Source organism: Cetorhinus maximus, chromosome 18, assembly GCF_964194155.1.
Source record: "Cetorhinus maximus chromosome 18, sCetMax3.hap1.1, whole genome shotgun sequence".
Taxonomy (NCBI): Eukaryota; Metazoa; Chordata; class Chondrichthyes; order Lamniformes; family Cetorhinidae; genus Cetorhinus; species Cetorhinus maximus.
The window spans coordinates 69,612,434-69,638,108 of NC_135896.1; the positions used below are offsets into that span (position 1 = coordinate 69,612,434).

The 25,675-nt window shown below is 43.1% G+C and overlaps 1 protein-coding gene across 5 annotated transcripts in view; it reads right to left on the bottom strand.

The window, feature by feature from the left end:
* Positions 1–404: 404 nt before the first annotated feature.
* g2e3 (G2/M-phase specific E3 ubiquitin protein ligase) overlaps positions 405–25,675 on the bottom strand; it is a 182,142-nt gene continuing 156,871 nt past the window's right edge. For all 5 annotated transcript variants that reach the window (XM_078562866.1, XM_078562865.1, XM_078562869.1 and 2 more), the window contains 2 exons: positions 11,148–11,362; positions 405–2,906 (listed from right to left, as the gene is read on the bottom strand). In XM_078562866.1, the coding sequence (XP_078418992.1) occupies positions 2,656–2,906; positions 11,148–11,362 (466 nt within the window). In that variant the 3' untranslated portion in view covers positions 405–2,655. The remainder of the gene's footprint in view (positions 2,907–11,147; positions 11,363–25,675) is intronic.

Genomic DNA, 25,675 nt, shown 5'->3' on the forward strand with positions numbered 1-25,675 from the left:
GAAAGTAGATACAATATTTTGCTCATGCCGGAAATACACAAAATACAAACCCCTCAAATCTGACTTTGTGATTTTAATCTCACACCTGTACTAAATCATGAGGAAAATCATATGGAAAACCTTACTTTTGCTCAAGGCACCGAAGTTATTGGTATGCAAACCATGGTAATATGCGCCCATCTTAAATTTGAAAATAAACAAAAAATTAAGGTATAACGATCGAATGAATGCACATTAGAAGTTTGACAGCAAAGAAAGACATGCAAAATCCACTTAATTTTAAACATTCAAAGCCACAGCAAATTTGCAGTATTAAAAATCAACCTTTCAAAATTGGTCACAAATCTCACTGGTTTCATGAAACAAAAAAAGCCTGAAAAAAATCTGAAGTTCATTAGGAAAAGTGCAATTTTAAAAAATTTATTTATGCAAACACATGGAAACATACTCATGTTCAGAGACTCCATCCAGCTACAATTACAACATTTTTTTTTACAGATTACAGATGTCTTCACAATTTGAACATTAAAAACTTGAAAAGTCTATTATTAATAGGTTGACTTATCCATAATCAGCTTCAACTCCAGAAAATTAAGAGATTCGATAATTCAATGTCAGACAACATGCTTTCTTCTGATGAAGTTATCACATTTTACTCCAAGATGTTTGAGCAATTGTTTCATGTTCTTTTTAATTGTTGAAAACAATCAGATCAAATCCCCTCAAGTGGTATGAGAAGTTAAATTCTATATTTCTGCATAATTCAAATTTGTTATGTATTGATAATAGCCAGTCACACTCAACAACTCTGCAGTAAAAGTAAACCATGTGGATAATTGTCTAGGATAGGTAGCTAGTGCAAGTGCAATAGTTTCTTTTATTCACAAACAGTATTTATTCACACAATACTTAATTTGTACATAGTTATCATACTATCTACTCTATATGAATTTTACTTCACTCGCATTAGTCTTCTTTGTACTGAAAGGCATTTTTAAGAAAAATGTTTCTTTTCCTTTTGAGTCCTGCTATATTCATCTTAAATGCCAAACATTGCTTGTTTATTACTTTTTATTGCTTAGAAATTTTGTTCAAATGAATACTGAGCTACATTTGCTTTAGATAAATTTAGTTCCAGAATGGTTTCTCATTGTGAAACGTTATGGAATGCAGAAAAATTGACAGAAGTGCAAATATAAATTTGAATAATGGTATACTGTATGAATTTTATTGAAATCTAACCATCGATTTGTGACGCTCTAAATGATTGACCCATTGCTTTTCTAAAACCAAAAATCATGTTCAAAGAGCAACTAGTATTTAGTTGGATAGGATGCAACAAGTCAGTGCAGTGCAAGGAAGAATGTACAACTTGTGAAGCAGTGTCTCTCTCAGAAATGCACCAAACAAACAAGAACAAACGTTTTACAATACTGACACCTAATGAACCCTTAAGCTGCCAACACCACCAAGCTATTTTATTCTTTTAATACTGTTAAAGCATTTATTCATTTTTGTTGCAAAAGAGTTCTTTTTAACTATGTCTGTAACAATTTCTAAACAACTTTTAGAAAAATCTTTTGGAAGAAAATTACATGGGTTACCACTACAAAGTAATTTATATTTATGTTACAAGTATAATCCATTATAAGGTTAGGAATATTAGAATATAAAATACTTTTCCAGGCAACAAATAGGAGAAACTAGTGGAAAAAAAACTCCGAAAAGTGTACAAGTAAAAATAAAACCCTCAAATTCCTCATTTAAAAAGTAAACAAACAAACCTGAAGTGTTTCAAGTCAGTCAAACTATTACTTTGGCAAATTCTATTTTACTAAAGTTTAGAAAATTCCAAAATTTCATTTAATTGTATTTCTCCTACTAATGCTACCTTCTTGAGCCATGTTCCAATGAGGCATTATTACAGTGTTTATTGTCCACATGCAGCTGATTATAAATTTATTGCTTGTACATGTAGGATTTCATATGCAAACAAACTTTTTAAAAAACTCTTTCAATCAGCTAATTAAGCAATTTCATGAGCTCATGTAATATTAACTAACCAAAACAAAAATGCAAAATCCCTTCTTGTGGATAATGTATTGATTTAAAAAAAATTAACTTTGAATCTTCCTGGTGTTTCAATTTTTTTCCCTCACCTCTGCTTTTAGGCTCCCCTTGTGCAACACCGCATCTGCCAGAAAAGACAGCAGAACTGCTACTAGACCTCAACATTTTGTAACTAACCAGGCAAAGAGCTGAGCAAGTTGAGACACTGCCCAGGTTCTTTTCCTTGAGTACTATTCACTGATGGTGCAACCAAGCTCAGAAAATAATGGAACATGCCAATATAAATCTGTATCCCTCGCAGCATATTGAAATGTATTGCTATGCTGGGAGGGCAGCAGATTTACATTGGCAATTCTCACTAGCTTCTGCTTCCTTCCCAGCATATGCTGTAGCAACACCAAGATGCTCCACCCATACGTTCCTCTTTTAAACACATGGGTTGGGCTCCAAATGTGTTTGCAAGGCCTTCTAAATAAAGGTAAATTAAAAACCAAGACTTCTGTAACTAATTTTCTAATACAGAAAGAAAATTGCTACAAACTAACATACAAAATGTAATAGTTGATTGAAAAAATCTTTACTGAATTACATTCTTTTTAGTCCAGGTGTATTACAGATAGCAAAATCCACACATTCTTTAAATTCTTCATATGTTTTTGACATTGGTAATTTCAAACAATTGAGGCATGTTTGTCCTGTTGGAAATCTGTACTGTATTATTCCATCATTATGCAAGAATTTAATTGAGGGGCCAGGAAGGAAACTGATAACTGGACTGACATTTGTACCAGTTGCAAAAGTCAAGATTTCCTCAAAAGAAGCTTTAGTTGTTCCATCTGAAATGAAAACATAGATAATTTACAAAAAATGATGTGCAATAGAACCCGATTATACTGATTGATTTGACCAGTCACCCTGCTCATTCTTTGCGCACCAGGATACAGATGCATGTTTGATAGAGTCAGTAGGTCAGCATAGAAGGGAAGACCTTCAACTTAAAATACAAGATAGTGTTCCGTACAACTATGTTTTCAGCCTAGATTTCCCATTCTACATGGAACTAATCAACAAAAAGCAAAATTCCTTCTGATGGATAATGTATTCTGAAATGTTAACATGGTCAGTCACAGTGTGCATGAATGCATTTGAGCTGTGAATAATGTTGCACATAACTTGAACCAATCTATTTAAGTACAAAGTTACATGGCAAAATACAGTGCCTGAATTTGCAAAAGAACCTGGCTACTATGCCTTAATATAGAACCATAGAAAAGTTACATCACAGAAGGAGGCCATTCAGCCCGTCTTGTCCATGCCAGCCCTAGGACACCCAGGTGCTATTTCTAATCCCACCTTCCTGCACCCAGCTCATAGCCCTGCAGTTTACAGCATTTAAGGTGCAGATCCAGGTACTTTTTAAAAGAGTTTAGAGTTTCTGCCTCTACCACCAACTTGGGCAGCGAATTCCAGACACTCACTACCCTCTGCGTAAAAAAGTTCTTCCTCATGTCCCCCCTACACCTTCTGCCACTTATCTTGAATCTATGTCCCCTGGTTCTAGAATTCTCCACCGAGGGAAACAATTTTATCCTGTCCACTCTATCTATTTCCCTCATAATTTTGTACACCTCAATCAAGTCACCTCTCGACCTTCTTTGTTCTAAGGAAAATAACCACAACCTATCCAATCTCTCCTCGTAGCTACACTTTTCTAACCCTGGCAACATTCTTGTAAACCTCCTCTGCACTCTCTCCAGAGCTATTACGTCTTTCCTGTAATGTGGTGACCAGAACTGCACACAATATTCCAGTTGTGGCCTCACCAGTGTTTTATACAATTCTAACATTATATCCTTACTTTTATATTCTATACCTCTGCCAAAGAAGGAGAGCATTCCATATGCCTTTTTTACAACCTTGTCTACTTGAACTGCTGCCTTCAGGGACCTGTGTACTTGTACGCCAAGATCTCTCACTTCATCTACCCATCTTAGTATATTCCCATTTATTGTGTAATCCCTGTAACTGTTTGACCTCCCTAAATGTATGACCTCACACTTCTATGTTAAAATCCATCTGCCATTTTACCGCCCACTCCACCAACCCATCTATATCGTTTTGGAGATTATGGCTATCCTCTACACAATCCACTACTCGGCCAAACTTTGTGACATCTGCAAATTTCCCAATCATGCCCCCATGTTCACGTCCAAATCGTTAATACAAAACACAAACAGCGAGCCCTGTGGAACACCACTTGAGACAACTTTCCATTCGCAAGGGCATCCTTCGACCATTACCCTTTGTTTCCTGTTACAAAGCCAACCTTTTATCCAGTTTGCCACATTACCCTGAATCCCATGGGCTTTTACTTTCCTGACCAATTTGCCATGTGGGACCTTGTCAAATGCCTTGCTAAAATCCATGTACACAACATCCACTGCACTACCTTCATTAACCCTTCTTGTCACTTCCTCAAAGGATTCAATCAAATTTGTGAGGCAAGACCTTCCTTTAACAAATCCATGCTGACGATCCCTGACTAGTCCATGCCTTTCCACATGACAATTAATCCTATCTCTCAGGATTGATTCTACTAATTTGCTCACCACCGATATAAGACTAACTGGGCTATAATTGTTTGGCATTTCCTTTGATCCCTTTTTAAACAATGGAACTACATTTGCATTTCTCCAGTCCTCTGATACCCCCCCTGTATCTAGTGAAGATTGGAAAATCGTCCTCAGAGCATCTGCTATCTCCTGATAAAAACAAAAACTACTGCGGATGCTGGAAATCCAAAACAAAAACAAAATTACCTGGAAAAACTCAGCAGGTCTGGCAGCATCGGCGGAGAAGAAAAGAGTTGACGTTTCGAGTCCTCATGACCCTTCAGCAGAACTGAGTGAAGTTAGGAGAGGGGTGAAATACAAGCTGGTTTAAGGTCGGAGTGGGGGGCGGGGGGAGAGAGAAGTTGGGGGGTTGTGGGGGTGCGGGTTGTAGGGACAAGCAAGCAGTGATACAGATGATCAAAAGATGTTACAGACAAAGGAACAGGGAGGTGTTAAAGGTGGTGATATTATCTAAGAGAATGTGCTAATTAAGGATGGATGGCAAGACACTCAAAGTACAGCTCCAGTGGGGGTGGGGTGGAAAGACTAACAGGGTATTATAGTTATAGATTTAAAAATAATGGAAATAGGTGGGAAAAGAAAAATCTATATAAATTATTGGAAAAAAAAGGGAGGGGGAAGAAACGGAAATGGGGGTAGGGATGGGGGAGGGAGTTTAAGATCTAAAGTTGTTGAATTCAATATTCAGCCCGGAAGGCTGTAAAGTGCCTAGTCGGAAGATGAGGTGCTGTTCCTCCAGTTTGCGTTGGGCTTCACTGGAACAATGCAGCAAGCCAGGGACAGACATGTGGGCAAGAGAGCAGGGTGGAGTGTTAAAATGGCAAGCGACAGGGAGGTTTGGGTCTTTCTTGCGGACAGACCGCAGGTGTTCTGCAAAGCGGTCGCCCAGTTTGCGTTTGGTCTCTCCAATGTAGAGGAGACCGCATTGGGAGCAACGAATGCAGTAGACTAAGTTAGAGGAAATGCAAGTGAAATGTTGCTTCACTTGAAAGGAGTGTTTGGGCCCTTGGACGGTGAGGAGAGAGGAAGTGAAGGGGCAGGTGTTGCATCTTCTGCGTGGGCATAGGGAGGTGCCATAGGTGGGGGTTGAGGAGTAGGGGGTGATGGAGGAGTGGACCAGGGTGTCCCGGAGGGGACGATCCCTACGGAATGCTGCCAGGGGGGGTGAAGGGAAGATGTGTTTGGTGGTGGCATCATTCTGGAGTTGGCGGAAATGGCGGAGGATGATCCTTTGAATGCAGAGGCTGGTGGGGTGATAAGTGAGGACAAGGGGGACCCTATCATGTTTCTGGGAGGGAGGAGAAGGCGTGAGGGCGGATGCGCAGGAGATGGGCCGGACACGGTTGAAGGCCCTGTCAACGACTGTGGGTGGAAAACCTCGGTTAAGGAAGAAAGAGGACATGTCAGAGGAACTGTTTTTGAAGGTAGTATCATCAGAACAGATGCGACGGAGGCGAAGGAAGTGAGAGAATGGGATGGAGTCCTTACAGGAAGTGGGGTGTGAGGAGCTGTAGTCGAGGTAGCTGTGGGAGTCGGTAGGCTTGTAATGGATATTGGTGGACAGTCTATCATCAGAAATTGAGACAGAGAGGTCAAGGAAGGGAAGGGAAGTGTCAGAGATGGACCATGTGAAAATGATGGAGGGGTGGAGATTGGAAGCAAAATTAATAAATTTTTCCAGGTCCCGAAGAGAGCATGAAGCCGCACCGAAGTAATCATCGATGTACAAAGAGTTGTGGGAGGGGGCCGGAGTAGGACTGGAACAAGGAATGTTCCACATACCCCATAAAGAGACAGGCATAGCTGGGGCCCATGCGGGTACACATAGCCACACCTTTTATTTGGAGGAAGTGGGAGGAGTTAAAGGAGAAATTGTTCAGTGTGAGAACAAGTTCAGCCAGACGGAGGAGAGTAGTGGTGGATGGGGATTGTTCGGGCCTCTGTTCAAGAAAGAAGTTAAGGGCCCTCAGACCATCCTGGTGGGGGATGGAGGTGTAGAGGGATTGGACGTCCATGGTGAAGAGGAAGCGGTTGGGGCCAGGGAACTGGAAATTGTTGATGTGACGTAAGGTGTTAGAGGAATCACGGATGTAGGTGGGAAGGGACTGGACAAGGGGAGAGAGAAGGGAGTCAAGGTAACGAGAAATGAGTTCCGTGGGGCAGGAACAGGCTGACACAATCGGTCTGCCGGGACAGTTCTGTTTGTGGATTTTGGGTAGGAGGTAGAAGTGGGCCGTCCGAGGTTGGGCGACTATCAGGTTGGAAGCTGTGGGAGGAAGATCTCCAGAGGAGATGAGGTCAGTGTCAGTCCTGGAAACAATGGCTTGATGTTCAGTGGTGGGGTCATGGTCCAGGGAGAGGTAGGAGGAAGTGTCTGCGAGTTGACGCTTAGCCTCCGCGAGGTAGAGGTCAGTGCGCCAGACAACAACAGCACCACCCTTGTCAGCGGGTTTGATGACAATGTTGGGGTTGGACCTGAGAGAATGGAGTGCGGTAAGTTCAGAGAGAGACAGATTAGAATGGGTGAGAGGAGCAGAGAAATTGAGACGGCTAATGTCACGCCGACAGTTCTCAATGAAAAGATCAAGAGAAGGCAAGAATCCACAGGGAGCTTCCCCTCTCCGATGCTGAACGTTCAGTGCTCAGCAAAGGACTTAGTTTCATACCCTTACGCCCTCATCTCAATGAATTTCGGGCTCGGCACGATGCTGAACTCTTCTTCCGCCGTCTTCGTTTCCATGCTCACTTCTTTGGGCAGGAGTCCTCTCCCCGTTCAACGGATCCTTTTACCCACCTCCAATATTCTCCCTCCACCTGGACCCCTCCCTCTGGATTCTTGGCATTTCCTTTGATCCCTTTTTAAACAATGGAACTACGTTTGCATTTCTCCAGTCCTCCGATACCTCCCCTGTACCTAGTGAAGATTGGAAAATCATCCTCAGAGCATCTGCTATCTCCTCCCTGGCTTCCTTCAGCAGCCTCAGAAACAATCCATCTGGCCCTGGTGACTTATCAACTTTCAAGGATTTCAACCCTTCGAGTACTTCCTCTCTCTTTATGACTATCCTGTCCAATATCTCGCAGTGTTCCTCCTGGACTACTATATGTACATCCTCCCTTTCCTTTGTAAACACGGAGACAAAATATTCATTCAAAACCCTTCCCACAGCCTCTGTATCTACACACAAGTTTCCATCTTCATCTCTGATAGGTCCCATTTTTTCCTTAACTAACCTTTTAGCATTAACGTATTGGTAAAACATCTTTGGGTTATCTTTAACTTTACTTGCTAATCTTTTTTCATGCCCTCTCTCTGATTTCCTTATTTACTTCTTCCCTGCACTTGCTATGCTCGTCTAGGCTATCTACAGTGCTTAGTTCTTGGTGCCTATCGTATGCTTTCTTTTTCTGTTTGATCTTCCCCTGTATTCCTCTAGACAACTGGGGTGGGGGGGTTTAGATTTGGCAGTACCACTCTTATTTTTGTAGGGGACATGTCTACTTTGTACAATTAGGATCTCGCTTTTTCGTGCTTCCCACTGGTTTTCCACTGTTTTATCCTCCAGCAGTGCTGTCCAGTCCACCTCAGCCAAGTCCCTACTCATTTCTGCAAAATTTGCCTTCCCCCAGTTCAAGACTTTTACTCCTGCCTTATCTCTGTCCTTTTCCATGGTAATGGTAAATCTAACTGAATTGTGATCACTGTCCCTGATATGGTCGCCAACTGTCACTTCACCCACTTGCCCTTCTTCGTTCCCCAAGACTAGGTCTAGAATTGCATCTCCTCTTGTTGGGTTAGTCACTAATTGGTTGAAAAAATTTTCCTGGACACACTGTATGAATTTTTCTCCCTCAGTGCCCCTTATATTGTTTGAATCCCAGTTGATATTAGGACAGTTGAAGTCTCCTACTATTATTGCCCTCTTGTTCTTAGAAGCAGAAATTTGCCTACATATTTGTTCTTCTATCTCCCTTTCACTATTTGGGGGTCTGAGGTATACTCCCAGTAGTGTGACTGCCCCTTTTTTATTTCTAAGCTCAATCCATAAAGCCTCATTTGTTGACCCATTTAGTATATCATCCCTTCTCACAACTGGAATTGATTCTTTAACCATTAGTGCTACTCCCCTCCTTTTTTATCTCCTACTCTATAGTGTCCGAAGACTCTATAACCAGGGATATTAAGCTGCCAGTTTTGTCCCTCCTTTAGCCAGGTCTCCATTATAGCAATGACATTCTGCTGCCATGTGTCTACCTGTGCCCTTAACTCATCTACCTTGTTTGTAATACTCCTTGCATTGAAGTATAAACAGTTTAACCCCGTCAATTTCCCTTGCTGGACACTTTGTAAACTTTGCTTCTCCTGTAACTCCATGTCTATCACAACGTCCCTAGCTAATGTTCTACCTCCATTTTTCTGGTCTGAATCTGTCCTCTCTGATCCTACTCCTGGGATCCCATCCCCCTGCCACACTAGTTTAAATACTCCCCAACAGAACTAGCAAAAGCCCTCGCAAGGACACTGGTCCCAGCTCTGCCTGGGTGCAGCCCGTCCGGTTTGTACAGGTCCCACCTTCCCCAGAACCGGTCCCAGTGCCTCAAGAATCTGAATCCCTCCTGGCTACACCATCTCTCCAGCCACGTGTTCATTTGGTCTATCCTCTTATTCCTGCTCTCACTACTATGTGGAATTGGGAGTAATCCTGAGATTACTACATTTGAGGTCCTGCATTTTAATTTATCTCCTAACTTCCTGTACTGAGCTTGCAGGTCCTCATCCCTTAGTTTAGCTATGTCGTTGGTACCAATGTGTACCACGACCACTGGCTGTTTACCTTCCCTCCCCAGAATGTCCTGCAGCTGCTCCGTGATGTCCTGGACCCTGGCACCAGAGAGGCAACATACCATCCTTGATTCACGTTTGTGGCCACAGAAACGTCTGTCTGTGCCCCTAACTATTGAATCCCCTATCACTATAGCCCTGCCACTTGTTTTCCTCCTGCCCCTCTGAGCAGCAGAGCCACCCACAGTGCCGTGAACTTGGCTGTTGCTGCTTTCCCCTGAGAGGCCATCCCCCCCAACAGTATCCAAAGTGGTATATCTGTTAGAGAGGGGGATGACCATAGGGGACTCCTGCACTGCATTCCTGAGTCTTTTACTGTTCCTGATGGCCACCCATTCCCTTTCTGCCTGTGCAATCTTCACCTGTGGTGTGACCACCTCGCTAAACGTGCTATCCATGACTTGCTCAGCATCACGGATGCTCCACAATGAGTCCACCCGCAGCTCCAGCTCCGAAATCCGGTTAGCTAGAAGTTGCATTTGGACACACCTTCCGCACACATGGTCACCAGGGACGTTGGAAGCGTCCCTCATTTCCCACATCACCAATGCTAAGTAGAAAGCTACCTCTAGGACAGGTTAACCTCAATTCCCTCCTCAAGAAGTTTAGCTACAACAGTCTGAAAGTGTTTTTGGACCTACACTGCAAACACAACTGCCACATCAACAGCCCACCTTCTGCAAGTACTTTGGGGCAGCACTTTAGAAAATCCCAAGTGCAATAGATTAAATTCCATTCTCTGGCCGAGATGTGAACTGTAATCTTGCTACTAATGTGTGAAAGAATATGTAAAGTATTGTTTCTTCCAGGATTGCTAAACTTTTGACTGAACTAAAATTAACTTTTGAGAAACCTCAAACCAGAAAGCACGCACATCTTTTGATCTATTCAAGCTAATTAACAAATGATCAGGGACTGCTTTCCAAAGACGAAAAAGAATGAACATTTATCTGATACCTAGAACATACCTCGTGTAAAACATTTTAAAGTAATAATCAGATTATTTGCAAATTCTCCTTGTTAAAATTTCAATCATTGAATAGAATCATAGAATGATTATAGCACAGGAAGCAGCCATTTGGCCTGTAGTGCTTGTGCTGGCTCTCCGAAGAGCAATTCGGCTAGTCCCACTCACCAGCCTTTTCCCTACAGTCCTTCAATTTTTTTATCTATAGATAATTCCTCTTTTGAAAATTCCAATTGAATCTGCCTACAGCACATTTTCAGACTGTGCATTCCAGATCATAACCACTCACTGTGTAGAAAAGGTTTTCCTTATGTTGCTGTTGCTTTTTTTGCCAATCACTTTAAATCAGTGCCTTCTGGTTCTTGATCCTTCCATGAACGGGAACAGTTTTCCCCCATGCACTCTGTCAAGTCCCCGCATAATTTTGAACACTGTCAAATCTCCTCTTCATCTTCTCATCTTTAATGATAACTGTCCTTTGACAACATGAGCCCAAAACTGAAAGTAAAAGTTTGGTGCCAATACTTCAGTCCCTTTTACTAGGAAGATGCTAGATAAGCTGTACAGAATAGATATTGTTTGATGTACAGAGGACAGTGTGTCATAAACGTATTCTGTAAAATCTTAATCATACCTTCTACATCTGCTAAGTAATCCCTCCAGAAGCCAATCACTCTAGATTCGGCAATCCTTCTGTTGCTTCCATCTGGTGAAAAGTTGATTGAGAAAAGTTTTCCAAATGTCTCTGCTGTTAACTTCTGAGGTTTGTAGCACAACAGCTCAGCAAATACTTCTGGGTATTTTTGAATGTTTTCCAACACACCAAGAACTTTCAATCCTTCACGGAATCTGAGATAAGGAACCCGAAAATTAAGAGATGGCTCTTGAGATATCGCTTAATACTGTATCTGTAGAAATTTAGAATCTGAAGCTTCACTAGCTCATTTCAAATATCAACAATAGGGGGGAAAATTCCTCAGAAATAAGTTAGATCAGCAACATAGGGTTCACAATTGTAGAGTGAAAGGATCTTACACACACAATAGAAATAGTCCAAATTGTTCACAGGGGAAAATAACTAAGATACATGGTGTATGATTTTAGCAACAAGCATGAAATTATACGTAATTCCTGTTATCTTAAAAAACATTAAAACAGATTTAAATCTTGATTCAAACAATACAACAAAAACACAACTTGCTAATATTGCAAATTTTGAATGTCCTTAATATAGAATCATAGAACGGTTAAAGCATAGGAGGCAGTCCCTCATGGGAATGTGCCTTGACTCTATCTGAACTATCTCCTCTTTAAAGGCAGCCCACTGTTCAATTACAGTCTTACCTGCCAATCTTTAGATTCCAAATTATCTGGGCAGATCCGTCTCCACTGAGGTTTGCCTTCCCCCAATTAATCAATCCGTCTTACTCTGGATTGTTCCTTGTCCTTTTCCACAGCTAATCTAAACCTTATGCTATAATAATCACTGTCCCTGCAAAAGGTTCCCCTAACAACACTTGATCCACTTGGCCCACCCTCATTTCTAAGATCCAGGTCCAGAAATGCCTATTTTCCCTTTACACTTTAATTAACCTTAAATAAACCGGAATAGTAATAGTGTCCTATTAAAACCAACCTATAATTCTTGCAATTCTCTGTAAATTTCCTTGCAAATTTGTTTCTCTACATCTTTCCCACCAGTTCCCACCAGGCCTATGAAATATACTGAGCATTGTAACGGTACATTTATTGTTTCTTAGCACTAGCCAAATAGATTCTGCCCTTGACTCATTTGGGACATCCTCTCTCTCCAGCACTGCAACCTGTCCTCCCTTTCATTCCTTCGCCATCTTTCCTAAACACCTTGTATCTAATAATATTTAGTCCCCAGTCCGGCCCTTCTTTGTGTCAGGTCTCCATTATCGCCACAGCACCATATTTCCATGTGGCAATCTGCATCTACAGCTCACCAACTTTAGTAATCACACTCGGCACCACAGAGCGGCGAGATGATAAAAGAGCGAGCCTGAGAGGGAGCATTGTGAGAGCAGTGAGAGGATGAAACAGTGGTCCTGAGAGGGAGCAATGAAAGACAGTCTGTGTTCTAAAGAAAATCATAGTGTGATGTCACAGGGGAGAAAGTAAATGATTGGATAGTGAATAGTTTTCTTTTTTCTCTCTCTCAACTAGGGTATTCATTCAAATTGGGAGCTGGGAAATTAAAAATATTCAATTGCATTTAGTATAATGGTAAATGGTTTAATGAATGCATAAACACAGAGCAGGCCATTCAGTCAGAGCAGGTATTCATTCAAATTAATTGTTTAAACAGGGTACTAACTGGGAACAGAGGTTTGTTTTTATATCATGGATGGGAACCTGATGCTTTTTGCTTGCAATTCCTGTACCGTGTGGGAACTTCGGGACACTTCACATAGTTTGGGTGACCACGTGTGAGCAAGTCTCTCCAAGTGCTCCAGCTCATGATTTCCGGGCTTGAGGGGCAGCTGGAGTCACTGCAGAGCATCAGGGGGCATGAATTTCCTGGATCATACTTTCCAGGAGGTGGTCACATCACAGGCAGAGACAGCATAGTAGGTGGGTGGTGATCCAGAAGAGTAGGAAGAAACAGGTATTACAGGAGTCTTTGGCCATTATGCCACTGCCAAACAGATACTCAGCATTAGAGACTGCTGGGAGTGATGGTATTGTGAAGGAGCGCAGCCCAGACCATGGCACCAATGGGCAAGGGACTGTACAGAAGGGAACAGCAAAGTGCAGAAATGAAGTTGTTATAGAGGAGATTCCATAATTAGGGGTACAGACAGACAAGTCCTTAAAAGTCATTGTGAGTCCTGGCAGGTGTGTTGCCTCCCTGGTGCCAGGGCAAAGGACATCACAGAGAGGGTTCACAATACTCTGCAGGTGGAAGGGGCTGAACCAGAAGTTGTGGTACACGTTGGTACCAACGACATAGAAAGGGCAGATCCTAAAGTCAGATTTTCAGGAGCTAGGGAGGGAGTTATCTTTGGATTATTTCCAGTGTCACATTATGCCTGAGTAGAAATAGGAAGATAGGGAGGATCAATGCATGGTTTGAGGCATGGTGCAGGAGGGAGGGCTTCAGATTCTTGTGGCATTGGGAATAATTCTGGGACAGAAGGCGCCTCTTCAAAAGGAACGGGTAGCACCTCAACAGGGCTGGGGACAATGTTCCCATGGGGAGGTTCACTACTGTAGTTGGGGAGGGTATAAATTAAATTGGTGAAGGATGGGCACCTGCACGTAGAAGTAGAAAAGCTGCATAAAACGAGATGGTTGAACAGTACTAGAGAAGGAAGTAATAACAAATTAGACAGGAGTGGACTATGAAGGACTATGACAAATCCGAGGACAGGATAACAATGCAATTATGTAAACACACAAAGGTTGATGAATAAAGGGGGTGAGTTACAAGCACAAACAGCAGTATGGAAATGTGATATAGTGTCAATCATGGAAATGGTGAGGACTGGGCGCTTAATATCACAGAATCACACGGTGCAGAAGAGGCCCTTTGGCCCATCGAGTCTGCACCGACACGTGAGAAACACCTGACCTACCTACCTAATCCCAGTTACCAGCACTTGGCCCATAGCCTCGTGCCAAGTGCTCATCCAGGTACTTTTTAAAAGATGTGAGGCAACCTGCCTCCACCACCCTCCCAGGCAGTGCATTCCAGACCGTCACCACCCTCTGGGTAAAAAGGTTTTTTCTCACATTCCCCCTAAACCTCCTGCCCCTCACCTTGAACTTATGCCCCCTTGTGACTGACTCTTCAACTAAGGGGAACAACTGCTCCTTATCCGCCCTGTCCATGCCTCTCATAATCTTGTACACCTCGATCAGGTCGCCCCTCAGTCTTCCCTGCTCCAACGAAAACAACCCAAGTCTATTCAACCTCTCTTCATAACTTAAATGTTTCATCCCAGGCAACATCCTGGTGAATCTCCTCTGCACCCCTTCCAGTGCAATCACATCCTTCCTATTATGTGGCAACCAGAACTGCACACAGTACTCCAGCTGTGGCCTCACCAAGGTTCTATACAACTCCAGCATGACCTCCTACTTTTGTAATCTATGCCTCCATTGATAAAGGCAAGTGTCCCATCTGCCTTTTTCACCACCCTACTAACATGCCCCTCCGCCTTCAGAGATCTATGGACACACACGCCAAGGTCCCTTTGTTGCTCAGAACTTCCTAGTGTCCTGCCGTTCATTGAATACTTCCTTGTCAAATTACTCCTTCCAAAGTGTATCACCTCACACTTTTCAGGGTTAATGCCATCTGCCACTTATCTGCCCATTTGACCATCCCATCTATATCTTCCTGTAGTCCAAGACACTCAACCTCACTGTTAACCACCCGGCCAATCTTTGTGTCATTCGCAAACTTACTAATCCTAACCCCCCACATCGTCATCTATGTTGTTTATATAAATGACAAATAATAGGGGACCCAGCACAGATCCCTGTGGTACGCCATTGGACACTGGCTTCCAGTCACTAAAGCATCCTTCTGTCATCACCCTCTGTCTCCTACAACTAAGCCAATTTTGAATCCAACTTATCAAATTACCCTGTATCCCATGTGCATTTGCCTTCTTTATAATGTAGGGGATATAAAGTGTTCAGATAAGATACATAAGGAAAAATATTGCTATGTTGGAAAGAACGGATGACATTGAGGGGGCAAGAACAGAGTCAAGAAGCGAAAAAGGTAAGATCACACTACTTGGGGTATTCTATAGGCTTTCAAATAGAGAGAGAGAAATAGGAGAACAAATCTGTAGAGAAGTCACAGGAATGTGCAATAACTATAGAGTGGTGATACTGAGGAGCTTTAATTACCCAAAAATCGATTGGAATAATGTTAGAGTGAATGGTAAGGAGGGGAAGGAATTTCTAAAATGTGTTCAGGAGAACTTCCTTGATTTGTATGCTCTCATTTCAACTAGAAAGGAGGCTTTGCTGGATCTGATGCTGGCCAAGTGAACCAGGTGTATGCGGGGCAATACTTGGGTAAGAGGGATCATATCATAAAGTTTAGATTAGTAATAGAGAACTGCAAGGAACAATCTAATTAGAACTTCTAAATTGTAAGAGGGCCATTTTCAACGTGATGAGAAGGGATCTAACCAGGTCAAAATGGAACCAGAGACTGACAGGAGAAACTATAACGAAACAATGAGTGATCTTTAAGGAAGAAATGCTTTAGGTATAGGCAACGTAGCTTTCAGCAAAGGAGAGAGGTGAGGCAGCCAAAAATAGGATCCTTGGATGACGAGGGAGATAGAGATAACGTTGAAACAAAAAAAAGAGGGTGTATGATGCATGTCAGGTGAATTCTTCAAGTGAGAACCATGTCAAGTACAGTAGGTTGACAGGGGAGGTGAAAAGGAAAATAAGACTGGTAAGGAATGGATATGATAATAGAATGACGGACAACATAAAAGGAAACCCAAAACCATCTACCAGCAGGTAAATAGTAAGCGGGTAGCAAGAGGTGGACTGGGTCTTATTAGGGACAATGAGGGTGAGATATGCTTAGAGATGTAGGACAAGGATAAAATACTTAATAAGTTCTTTGCATCGGTGTTTACTAAGAAGGAAGACTCTGACAAAATATTGATAGAAGCCGAGATAGTGAAGGCAATGGGTAGTGTGAAAATTGAAATGGTGGTGGTACTGGAAAGGGCAACTCTGTTTAGGGTATATAAATCATCCTGAGTTGCAAAAGGGCTTCTCTTAATCTTTAAACCTTCCCTAGATATGGGGGAGGTGCCAGAGGATTGGAGAGTGGCAAATGTGACACCCTTATTCAAGAAAGGATACGCGAACAGTCCTAGCAAGAACAAGCCAGTTAGTTTAACATAAGTGGTGGGTAAGGTTTTGGGATCCATAATTGGGGGAAAAAAAGCCAACAGGCACTTTTGAGGTTTGAGTTAATTATGGAGAGCCAGCATGAATTTGTAAAAGGCAGATCATGCTTGACTAATCTAATTGAACTTCTTCATGAACTAACCAGATGATTGATGAGAATACTGCGGATGTTGTCGATATTGATTTTAAGAAAGCATTTGACAAGGTACCATATAAAAGGCTGAATAGGAGAATAAGTAAAGAATAAAGATAAAGAATTGGCTTAAGGACAGGAGGCAGCAATTGTTACATGGTTGTTTTTCAGACTGGAGGCTGGTAGACAGTGGCGTTCACCAAGGGTCTGTGTAAGGGACACTTCTATTTTTAATGACTTGGATCTTCAGAATGGGCAGACAAGTAGGACATGTAATACAGAGAAGTGTGAGGTGATGCATATTGGCAGGAGGGATAGGAAGAGGGAATAGAGATTTAATGGGCAATATTTTATCTGTGGCATGCCGTTCCTGATGACGGAACTGGATGTAGGCATTACTTCTGCTCTCATATCAGGAGCCAGCTCCCATGCAATCCTAATTAAAATTTAGTCTGCAGCATGCACAGGAGACACATGCAATCACATGGCAGGGACAGGTATTCATTGATGGATCCCACCATGAACCTGGGCTGGGGCCTCAAAAAACTCTCGGAACTGCAAGTTATGCAAAACGCGAGAGTCATGTCCAGTTGCACAAAGAATGAAAGCCCTTGGATTCACAAATGCTATTGGCTGGTCCCAGCGAGCTCTAATGGCCATGAGTGCCGTCAATAATCCCCTGCACTCTAGGGAAATAAGTGATGGCTACAAAGTCCAAGGTCCTTGCCGCCTGGTTTTCGTCATTTGTGGAGTAATCGATGAATTCACTTGAACAATGGAAGGGGCATTGGTCACCTCCTTTATGCACCTGTGTGTGGCAGTCTGTGATATGCTACATAACATGGAGCCATGGAAAGCATAGATGGTGAAAAATTTAAGTGCCACAGTAACCTTGAGGGCCAGTGGCATGAGATTCCACCAAATCCATATGGCTGTAGGTCTTGCTGCACAATCCCACATATTTCAATAACCACTTCCTGGGACAGCCTCAGTTGTCTCTGGCATTGCCTCTTTAACACCTGCAGTTTGTTCTTGTCTTGAGGACGGCATGACGTGTCTGTGCCCGTCTTCTACGATGCCTTTCCTGGATGGCTGCATCCTGACCACCCACTCCCTCGAGTGCTGGCTGCTGCTTGTGTTGCAACCAAGAGCCCTCCTTTGTCACATCATATCTTCTGCTCCTTGGATCTTCCCTTGGATCACTCTTTCACTCCTCCATGCCCCTGACCCCACTTCCTCTGACTCGCCCTTGCCGATCCCAACCATCCATGCAAGCTGCCATTCTCCTGCCCCCCCTCCCTTATGCTGCAGCTTCAACAAAGATAACCGCTGACCTCAGCCACAACTGCACAAAGCCAACTGTAGCATGCTACCTTTAAATACACGTGGACCAGGTGCCACGAGATTCCCGTATACCACTGATTTAATCTTGTAGGGTGTAGTTACAAACATTTTTAATGAGTTTTCTTTTAAATTCTTTCTCAGAAGCGGACATCACTGGCTAGGCCAGCATTTGTTGCCCATCTCTAATTTCCGTTAAGGTGGTGGTGGTATTCATGGAATGCAAATGTATTACGAGTAGGAATCCACCATGGGATGGTGTGAAGCCCAACCTGCCCACCACTGACTTAAATCTCTGCATCTCAACCCAGCATCAGGAAACCAAAATTTTGGCTCCCGCCTAATTAGGTCACTCTGCCCGCCATGATTCCTGCTCTTACAGACCCCATAAAATACTGCCCAATTGCACAATTCTAAAAGGTTTGCAGGAACAGAGGGACCTGGAGGTTCATGTGCATCTTTGAAGGTGGCAGGACAGATCGAGAATGGTTAGCAAAGCACATGGTACTTTGGGCTTCATAAATAGAGGCATTGAGTACAAAAGCCGGGAAGTTATACTCTTCATCGAGGCAGGTTCTTGACACATTGCAGTCTTTCTATATCTCTCTATCCTGTGCCAATCTTTTCTTTTACCAATAACTTCCTTCAAGGGGAGGTGGTGGCATAGTGGTATTGTCATTGGACTGGTAATGCCAAGGGTAATGCTCTGAGGATCTGCGTTCGTATTCCACCATGGAAGAAATTTGAATTCAATAAAAATCTGGAATTAAAAGTCTGATGATGACCATGAAGCCATTGTCAATTGTTGTAAAAACCTCTCTGGTTCACTAATGTCCTTTAATGTCCATCCTTACCTGGCCTATATGTGACTCTTAGAATGCCCTCTGAACAAGGGCAATAAATGCTGGCATAGCCAGCACATCCCATGAACGAATATAAAAAAAAATTCAAGCCATATTCTCTTCCTTCCTCTTTTACCATAGCACCTCCCAAATTTCTTTGTTCATTCACTCTCCATAGCATTTCATCACTTGTAACTTTTTCTGTCCAGCAGATCCTTCCCATTCTCTTCCAAATCCACATTTCAAAGCTATTTAGCAAGTTGGTCTCCTCCTTTCATAAAGTCCAAGTCTGACATCCATACAAAACAACACTCCAAATCAAGCTCTTTCAAGTTGCTTTTAGAGTTGTTTATTCAGCTTTCGCTTTAGAATGCATAATATCTGCAGATGGAAGATGCAACAAAGAAATAAGAATAAAGATAGTGATGGGAAGGGCCATATTTGATAAGATGAAACAGTTGCTAACCGGAAAGCTGAAGTTATGCTAAACCTTTATAAAGCTCTGATTAGGTCCCAACTTGAGTATTAAATGTAATATCGCCAAATTTGCAGATGACACAAAGCTGGGTGGGAGGGTGAGCTGTGAGAAGGATGCAGAGATGCTTCAGTGTGAGTTGGACAAGCTGAGTGAGTGGTCAAATGCATGGCAGATGCAGCATAATGTGGACAAATGAGGTTATCCACTTTGGTAGCAAAAACAGGGAGGCAGATTATTAACTGAATGGCTATAAATCGAGAGGGGAATGTGCAACGAGACCTGGGTGTCCTTGTACACCAGTCGCTGAAGGCAAGCATGCAGGTGCAGCAAGCGGTAAAGAAGGCAAATGATATGTTGGCCTTCATAGCCAGAGGATTCGAGTACAGGAGGAGGGATGTCTTGCTGCAATTATACAGGGCCTTGGTGAGACCACACCTGGAATATTGTGCGTTGTTTTGGTCTCCTTATCTGAGGAAGGATGTTCTTGCTATAGAGGGAGTGCAGCAAAGGTTTATCAGACTGATTCCTGGGATGGCGGGGCTGACATATAAGGCGAGATTGAGTCGGTTAGGATTATATTCGTTGGAGTTCAGAAGAATGAGGGGGGATCTCATAGGAACCTATAAAATTCTAACAGGACTAGACAGGGTAGATGCAGGAAGGGTGTTCCCAATGGTGGAGTCCAGAACCAGGGGTTCTGAGGATAGGGGGGTAGACCATTTAGGACTGAGATGAGGAGAAATTCCTTCACCCAGAGAGTGGTGAGCATGTGGAATTTGCTACCACAGAAAGTAGTTGAGGCCAAAACATTGCATGTTTTCAAGAAGGAGTTAGATATAGCTCTTGGGGCAAAAGGGATCAAAGGATATGGGGAGAAAGCGGCAGCAGGCTCGAAGGGCCGAATGGCCTACTCCTGCTCCTATTTTCTATGTATGTTTCTATGTATTGTGTCCAGTTCTGGTTACCACACTTTAGGAAGGACTTGAAGGTCCTTGAGAGGATGCAGAGGAAGTTTACCAGACTGGTTCCAGGGCTGGGGGCTTTTAGTTACAAGGTGAGATTGGAAAGGCTGGGGTTGTTCTCCTTGGAGCAAAGGAGATTGAGGGGGAGATTTGATAGAGGTGCACAAGATTATGACAGGCTTAGATAAGGCAAAGAAAATCTCTTCCCATTAGTTGATGATACAAGGACCATGGAATACAGGTTAAGATTTTGGACAAGAGATGCAGGGAGAATGTGAGGAAGAACTTATTTATGCAGCAAGTTGTAATGACCTGGAACTTGCTGCCCATAAGGGTGCTGCTGGAAGTGGAAACAATCAATGAGTTAACATAGATCAGGGGATCAATTTGGTCTACTGCATTCGCTGCTCCCAATGTGGTCTCCTCTACGTTGGAGGGACCAAATGCAGACTGGGTGACCGCTTTGCAGAACACCTTCAGTCTGTCTGCAAGCATGACCCAGATCTTCCTGTCGCTTGCTATTTCAACACAACATCCTGCTCTCAGCCCACATGTCCGTCCTTGGCCTGCTGCAATGGTCCAGTGAAGCTCAACGCAAACTGGGGGAACAGCATCTCATCTTCCGATGAGGCACTTTACAGCCTTCTGGACTTAACATTGAGTTCAACAACTTCAGATCATTAACTCTCTCCTCCATCCTCACCCCTTTTTGATCCCCTTTTATCAAATATTTATTTTTTAATTTTTATATATTTTCACCCCGTCTATTTCTAATATTATTATTTTTAAAATTTATTTCCATTCATTGTTTTATCCCCACCTTTTAGCCTATTTTATCTTTTCTCCCACACCGTCCCCTCCCCTCACCAGGGCCATCTGTCACTTGCTCATCCTGTTTTCTACCCTTAATGTCACCATTAGCACCTCCTTTAGCCAGTATCACCGCCATCAACACCCCTTCCACCTTTTGTTTATGACATCTTTTGCGATCTCTCCTTTGCCTCCGCCTATTGCTGGCCTTCTATCCAGCTTCACCTGTCCCAACCCTCTTAAACTGTATATATTTCACCATATTTTTACTTCTCTTTAGTTCTGAAGAAGAGTCATACGGACTTAAAACGTTAACTCTGCCTTTCTCTCCACAGATGCTGTCAGACCTGCTGAGTTTTTCCAGCAATTTTTGTTTTTGTTTCAGATTTCCAGCATCTGCAGAATTTTGCTTTTATCTTGGATCAGGGGAATGCTACTTTATCCTATTTGAGAACTCCTTAACTGCCAAGTGGTGACAGCACAGTAGTATTCAAACAAAAATTTTATTAATCTTTGTTTGGATGTGATCCAAAAAAACACAAGAGCCAGGAATTTCCCCCCGTTGGGGGTGGAGTTGCGCGGGGGCGGGTGCAAACCCGATCAGCGCCCCCAATCGGGGACGTGCTGCCATTTTACATGGGCGGGCCAATTAAGGCCTGCCCAGCGTGACGCTCGCACGGAAGCACTGAGCGCTCCCTGTGCGGGCAGGGGTGGGAGGGGGGATTCCCTGCGCTCTTTCGTGTGCACGCCAAAGAGCGCAGAGATCTCCCCGAGGCACAGAGGTGCCTCAGGGAGATTTGTTTCAGTGCTCAAGTTTTAAATAAAGGTTTTTAACACTTTTAAAACATGTCCCCTCATGTGACACTATCACATGAGCTGGGACATGTCGAAGAATAAATGTATAAATTTTTATTAGATTTTAAAACACTTCATGAAACCTCATCCTGCCCGTGGATGAGGTTTCATGAAAAATGCGAAGGCTGCCTGGGCTTTTCGCCTGTCCGCCAACCTTAAGGTTGGATGGGCAGCTCATCAAATTGAATTAATTAGGTTTTAAATGGCCTTTGACAGTTTGGTGGGCGTGCAGCCGAGTTGGCTGCATGCCTGCCGAACTGAAAATCTAAATGGTGTGTGGTGATGTCGGAACGCCCGCTCCCACTCGCCGATGGGAAAGTTCTTCCCAAGAAGTTGACAAACTTTTGTCCTGGAAATGCATTTAAGTTCTTTAAGCATCTACAAATGAAATTTACATTCCAATTCAGATTTGGCAGCTAAGGACATAAAGGAATGGTAATTTTCTGTTAGAAATGGAAATTCAATAATCACAGATGAAGTCTAATGATAATTTTTTCTAGTATCATTCCACATTCAATGGAGTACTACCGATATGTGGAATTTTCTATATGGTACTTCACTTGAACATGGGAAATTACTTCCTTGCATAATTATCTAAATGCTCATTTTCCAGGTGCTGGGGAAGAGAAAGGGAGCATAAATTACCTCCAATTTACAGCGATACCCTAAATGTTAGCAATGGGCGTCGCAATTGAACCCCTCCTCCAAATAGAGGGATCCAAAGTGTCAGGCAAACCAACAGGTAAAGTAACCAACTATTTTTTTATTCACTGTGGAGGCCACCTCTTCGCTTTTCTCTAATAGTAACTAGAGGATTAGAGTCATGGGGTTCCCAGAGACCAGCAGCCAGATCCACAGTCTCTCAAGGACTGTAATTGTGTTCTTGATTCCAACCTACTTCCAGGTGCAAGACCTTGCCATGTAATGGGCTTGCAGCAAGTTGTGGTTCAACTTTACTAACAAGGCTCACTAAATCATCATTTACATGAAGCCTGGACAGCCTGAGCACACTTCTGATGCACTCTGCCTGGCCAACACCTGCCAATAAGGGTGCATGAAGGAAGGAAGAGGGAAGAGAACAACAATACTATCAAAAATAATGTCAGACTAAAATTCACCATGTCCAATCACTTGAGCTGTTGTTGCTGCAATCAGAGAATCAAAGGAAGTGGAGGTAGTCTGGAGAATCATCTATTCCTGAGTGTGACCACCATTTGCATTTATAGAGATGCAAACATTAAAAAGTGAAAAAGACCCAATGCTCACACCATCTATTACAGTTCATGAAAGCAACATACTGCAGATGCTGGAAATCTGAAATAAAAACAGAAAATGCTGGAAAAACTCAGCAGGCCTGGCAGCATTGGTGGAGAGAGAAACAGAGTTAACATTGAGTCTAATATGATTCTTCATCAGAACGGTCCATCCTTTGCTCCGAACCCGAATTTGCATCTTACTCCTGTTTCTCCTATCTCCCTTCTCTAAGCTCATCTTGTCGATGAGGCCCATCTCTTGCTCTCTAGACCCCAATCCCACTAAACTGCTAACCACTCAATGATGTGCTCTCATCAAAAACAGTCCTCCAGCCATCATTTCCTGCTCCTCAAAAAACCAACACCTGACTCCTCCACCCTTGCAAACTACTGCTCCATCTCCAACCTCGCTTTCTTCACCAAAGTCGTCACCTCCCAAATTGTTATCCATCTTCATCAGAACACCTGGTTTGAATCCGTCCAAACAGATTTCTGCCCTGTCACAGTACAGAAATAACTCTTACCAAAGTCACAAATTACATCCAATGTGACTGTGACAAAGGTAAACTATCTTTGACCTTTGACATAGCTACCCATGAAATACTACTTCAATGCCTCTTCCCCCATCAACTGGCTGGGTGGATTGCACTTGCCTAATTTCATTCACATCTATCCTGTTGTAGCCAAAGAATCACATGTAATGGCTTCTCTTCTCACTCCCACGCTGTTACCTGCAGTGTCTCCCAAGGATCTATCATTGGCCCTTTTCCTCATCTACGTGCTGTCCCTTGGCGTCATCATCTGAAATCAGTTTCCATATGTATGCTGACGATTCCTCTCCTCCACCTCTCTTGACCCCTCCTTTGTCTCTAAATTGACTGACTGCTTGTTTGACATCCATTATTGGATCAGCAGAAATTTTCTCCTATTAAACTGGGGGACTGAAGACAATTGCCATTGTTGATCTTCGACCTTCATCACAAACTCTGTTCCCTCACCATTGACTCCATCCCTCTTCCTGGCAGCTGCTTGAAACTAAACCAGATTGTTCACAATCTTTGTGTTATAGTTGACCTTGGGACCACATGTCCACATCAAGACCACCTATTTCCACCTCGTAACATTGCCCATCTTCGACATTGCCTCAACCTGTCTGCAGCTGAAACCCTCTCCCATGCCTTTATTACTGCTAGATTTGATTATTCCAATGCACTCCTGGCCAGTCTCCAACATTTTACCCTCCAAACTTGAGGTAATTCAAAGCCCAGCTGTCCACATCCCAACTTGCTCACCCATCCCCCCTATGTTTGCTGATCTACATTGGCTCCTGGTCAAGCCGCACCTTAATTTTAAAATCCCCATCCTTGTTTTCAAATCATATTTTGACCTTTTTCCTCCTTATCTCCTACGCCACCGCTGCCACCATCACCCCCCCAAATCTCCTCAGATCCCTGCACTCCACAAATTCTGACATATCTAATTTTAGTCATGCCGGCCATGTCCTCAGCTGCCTAGGCCCTAAGCTCCAAAATTCCTTCCCCATATCTCTCCTCTCTCCGCTTCTACTCCTCTCCTTTCTCCTTCAAAACACCCCTGAAAACCCACCTCTTTGACTAAGCTTTTGGTCATCTGGCAAATAGTATCTTTTCATCTTGGTGTCAAATTTTGTTCCTTAATGCACCTGTCAAGCATCTGGGACATTTAATTACATTAAAAGCACTATATAAATGCAAACTGTTGCTGTTATCGCAACTTTGCGCACGACCCTCCCCAATCAGGATTATTGCTGGTTCTTGGGGAATACAAAGAGAAAATAATACACCCAATTTCAGGAAAATAAAACCTAGAAAATTCACCTCTTCCCTAACTTTCAAGGCAATCAAAAATCTCAAGAATATGACATTACTAGATGGACTTAACTAATCCCTCTTAGATATACCTCAATGCCTTTATGAATACAGGTCTGTTCAAGGCCAGAAAACATAGGCCAGGATTTTCCCGTCAGCGATTTGGGGGTGGGGCCCGCTCGCCGACGGGAAAATGACGTTGGGAGGAACCCCCGACGTCATCCCGGTCCCTTTAAATTTTCAGGAAGGCGGGTGGACAGCGAAATCAGCTGTCCGCCCGCTGACCTGTCAATGGCCAATTAAGGCCATTGACGTGATAATTAAGATTGTTAAAGACCCTACCCGTCCAACCTTAAGCTTGCAGGCAGGCCAGGAGCCCCAGCGGGCTTCTGATAATACATGAAACCTCATCCACTGGTGGGATGAGGTTTCATGTCCGTTTTTAAAAAGTTTCATAAAGTTAATGTGTTTCTTATTAACATGTCCCATCTTGAGTGACATTGTCACATGAGGGGGGCATGTTAATAATTTTAATATTTTTGGTGTTTTTTTTACCTGTCAGTAATCTCCCTGAGACAGCACTTGGTCTCAGGGAGCAGTGCACTCTTTCGCGCGCATGTGCAAAAGAGCATACTTTGACAGATGGGGAATCCCACCCCCCAAGCACATAGCGCTTCCTGTCGGGCAGGCCGCTGGGCGGGCCTTAATTGGCCCGCCCA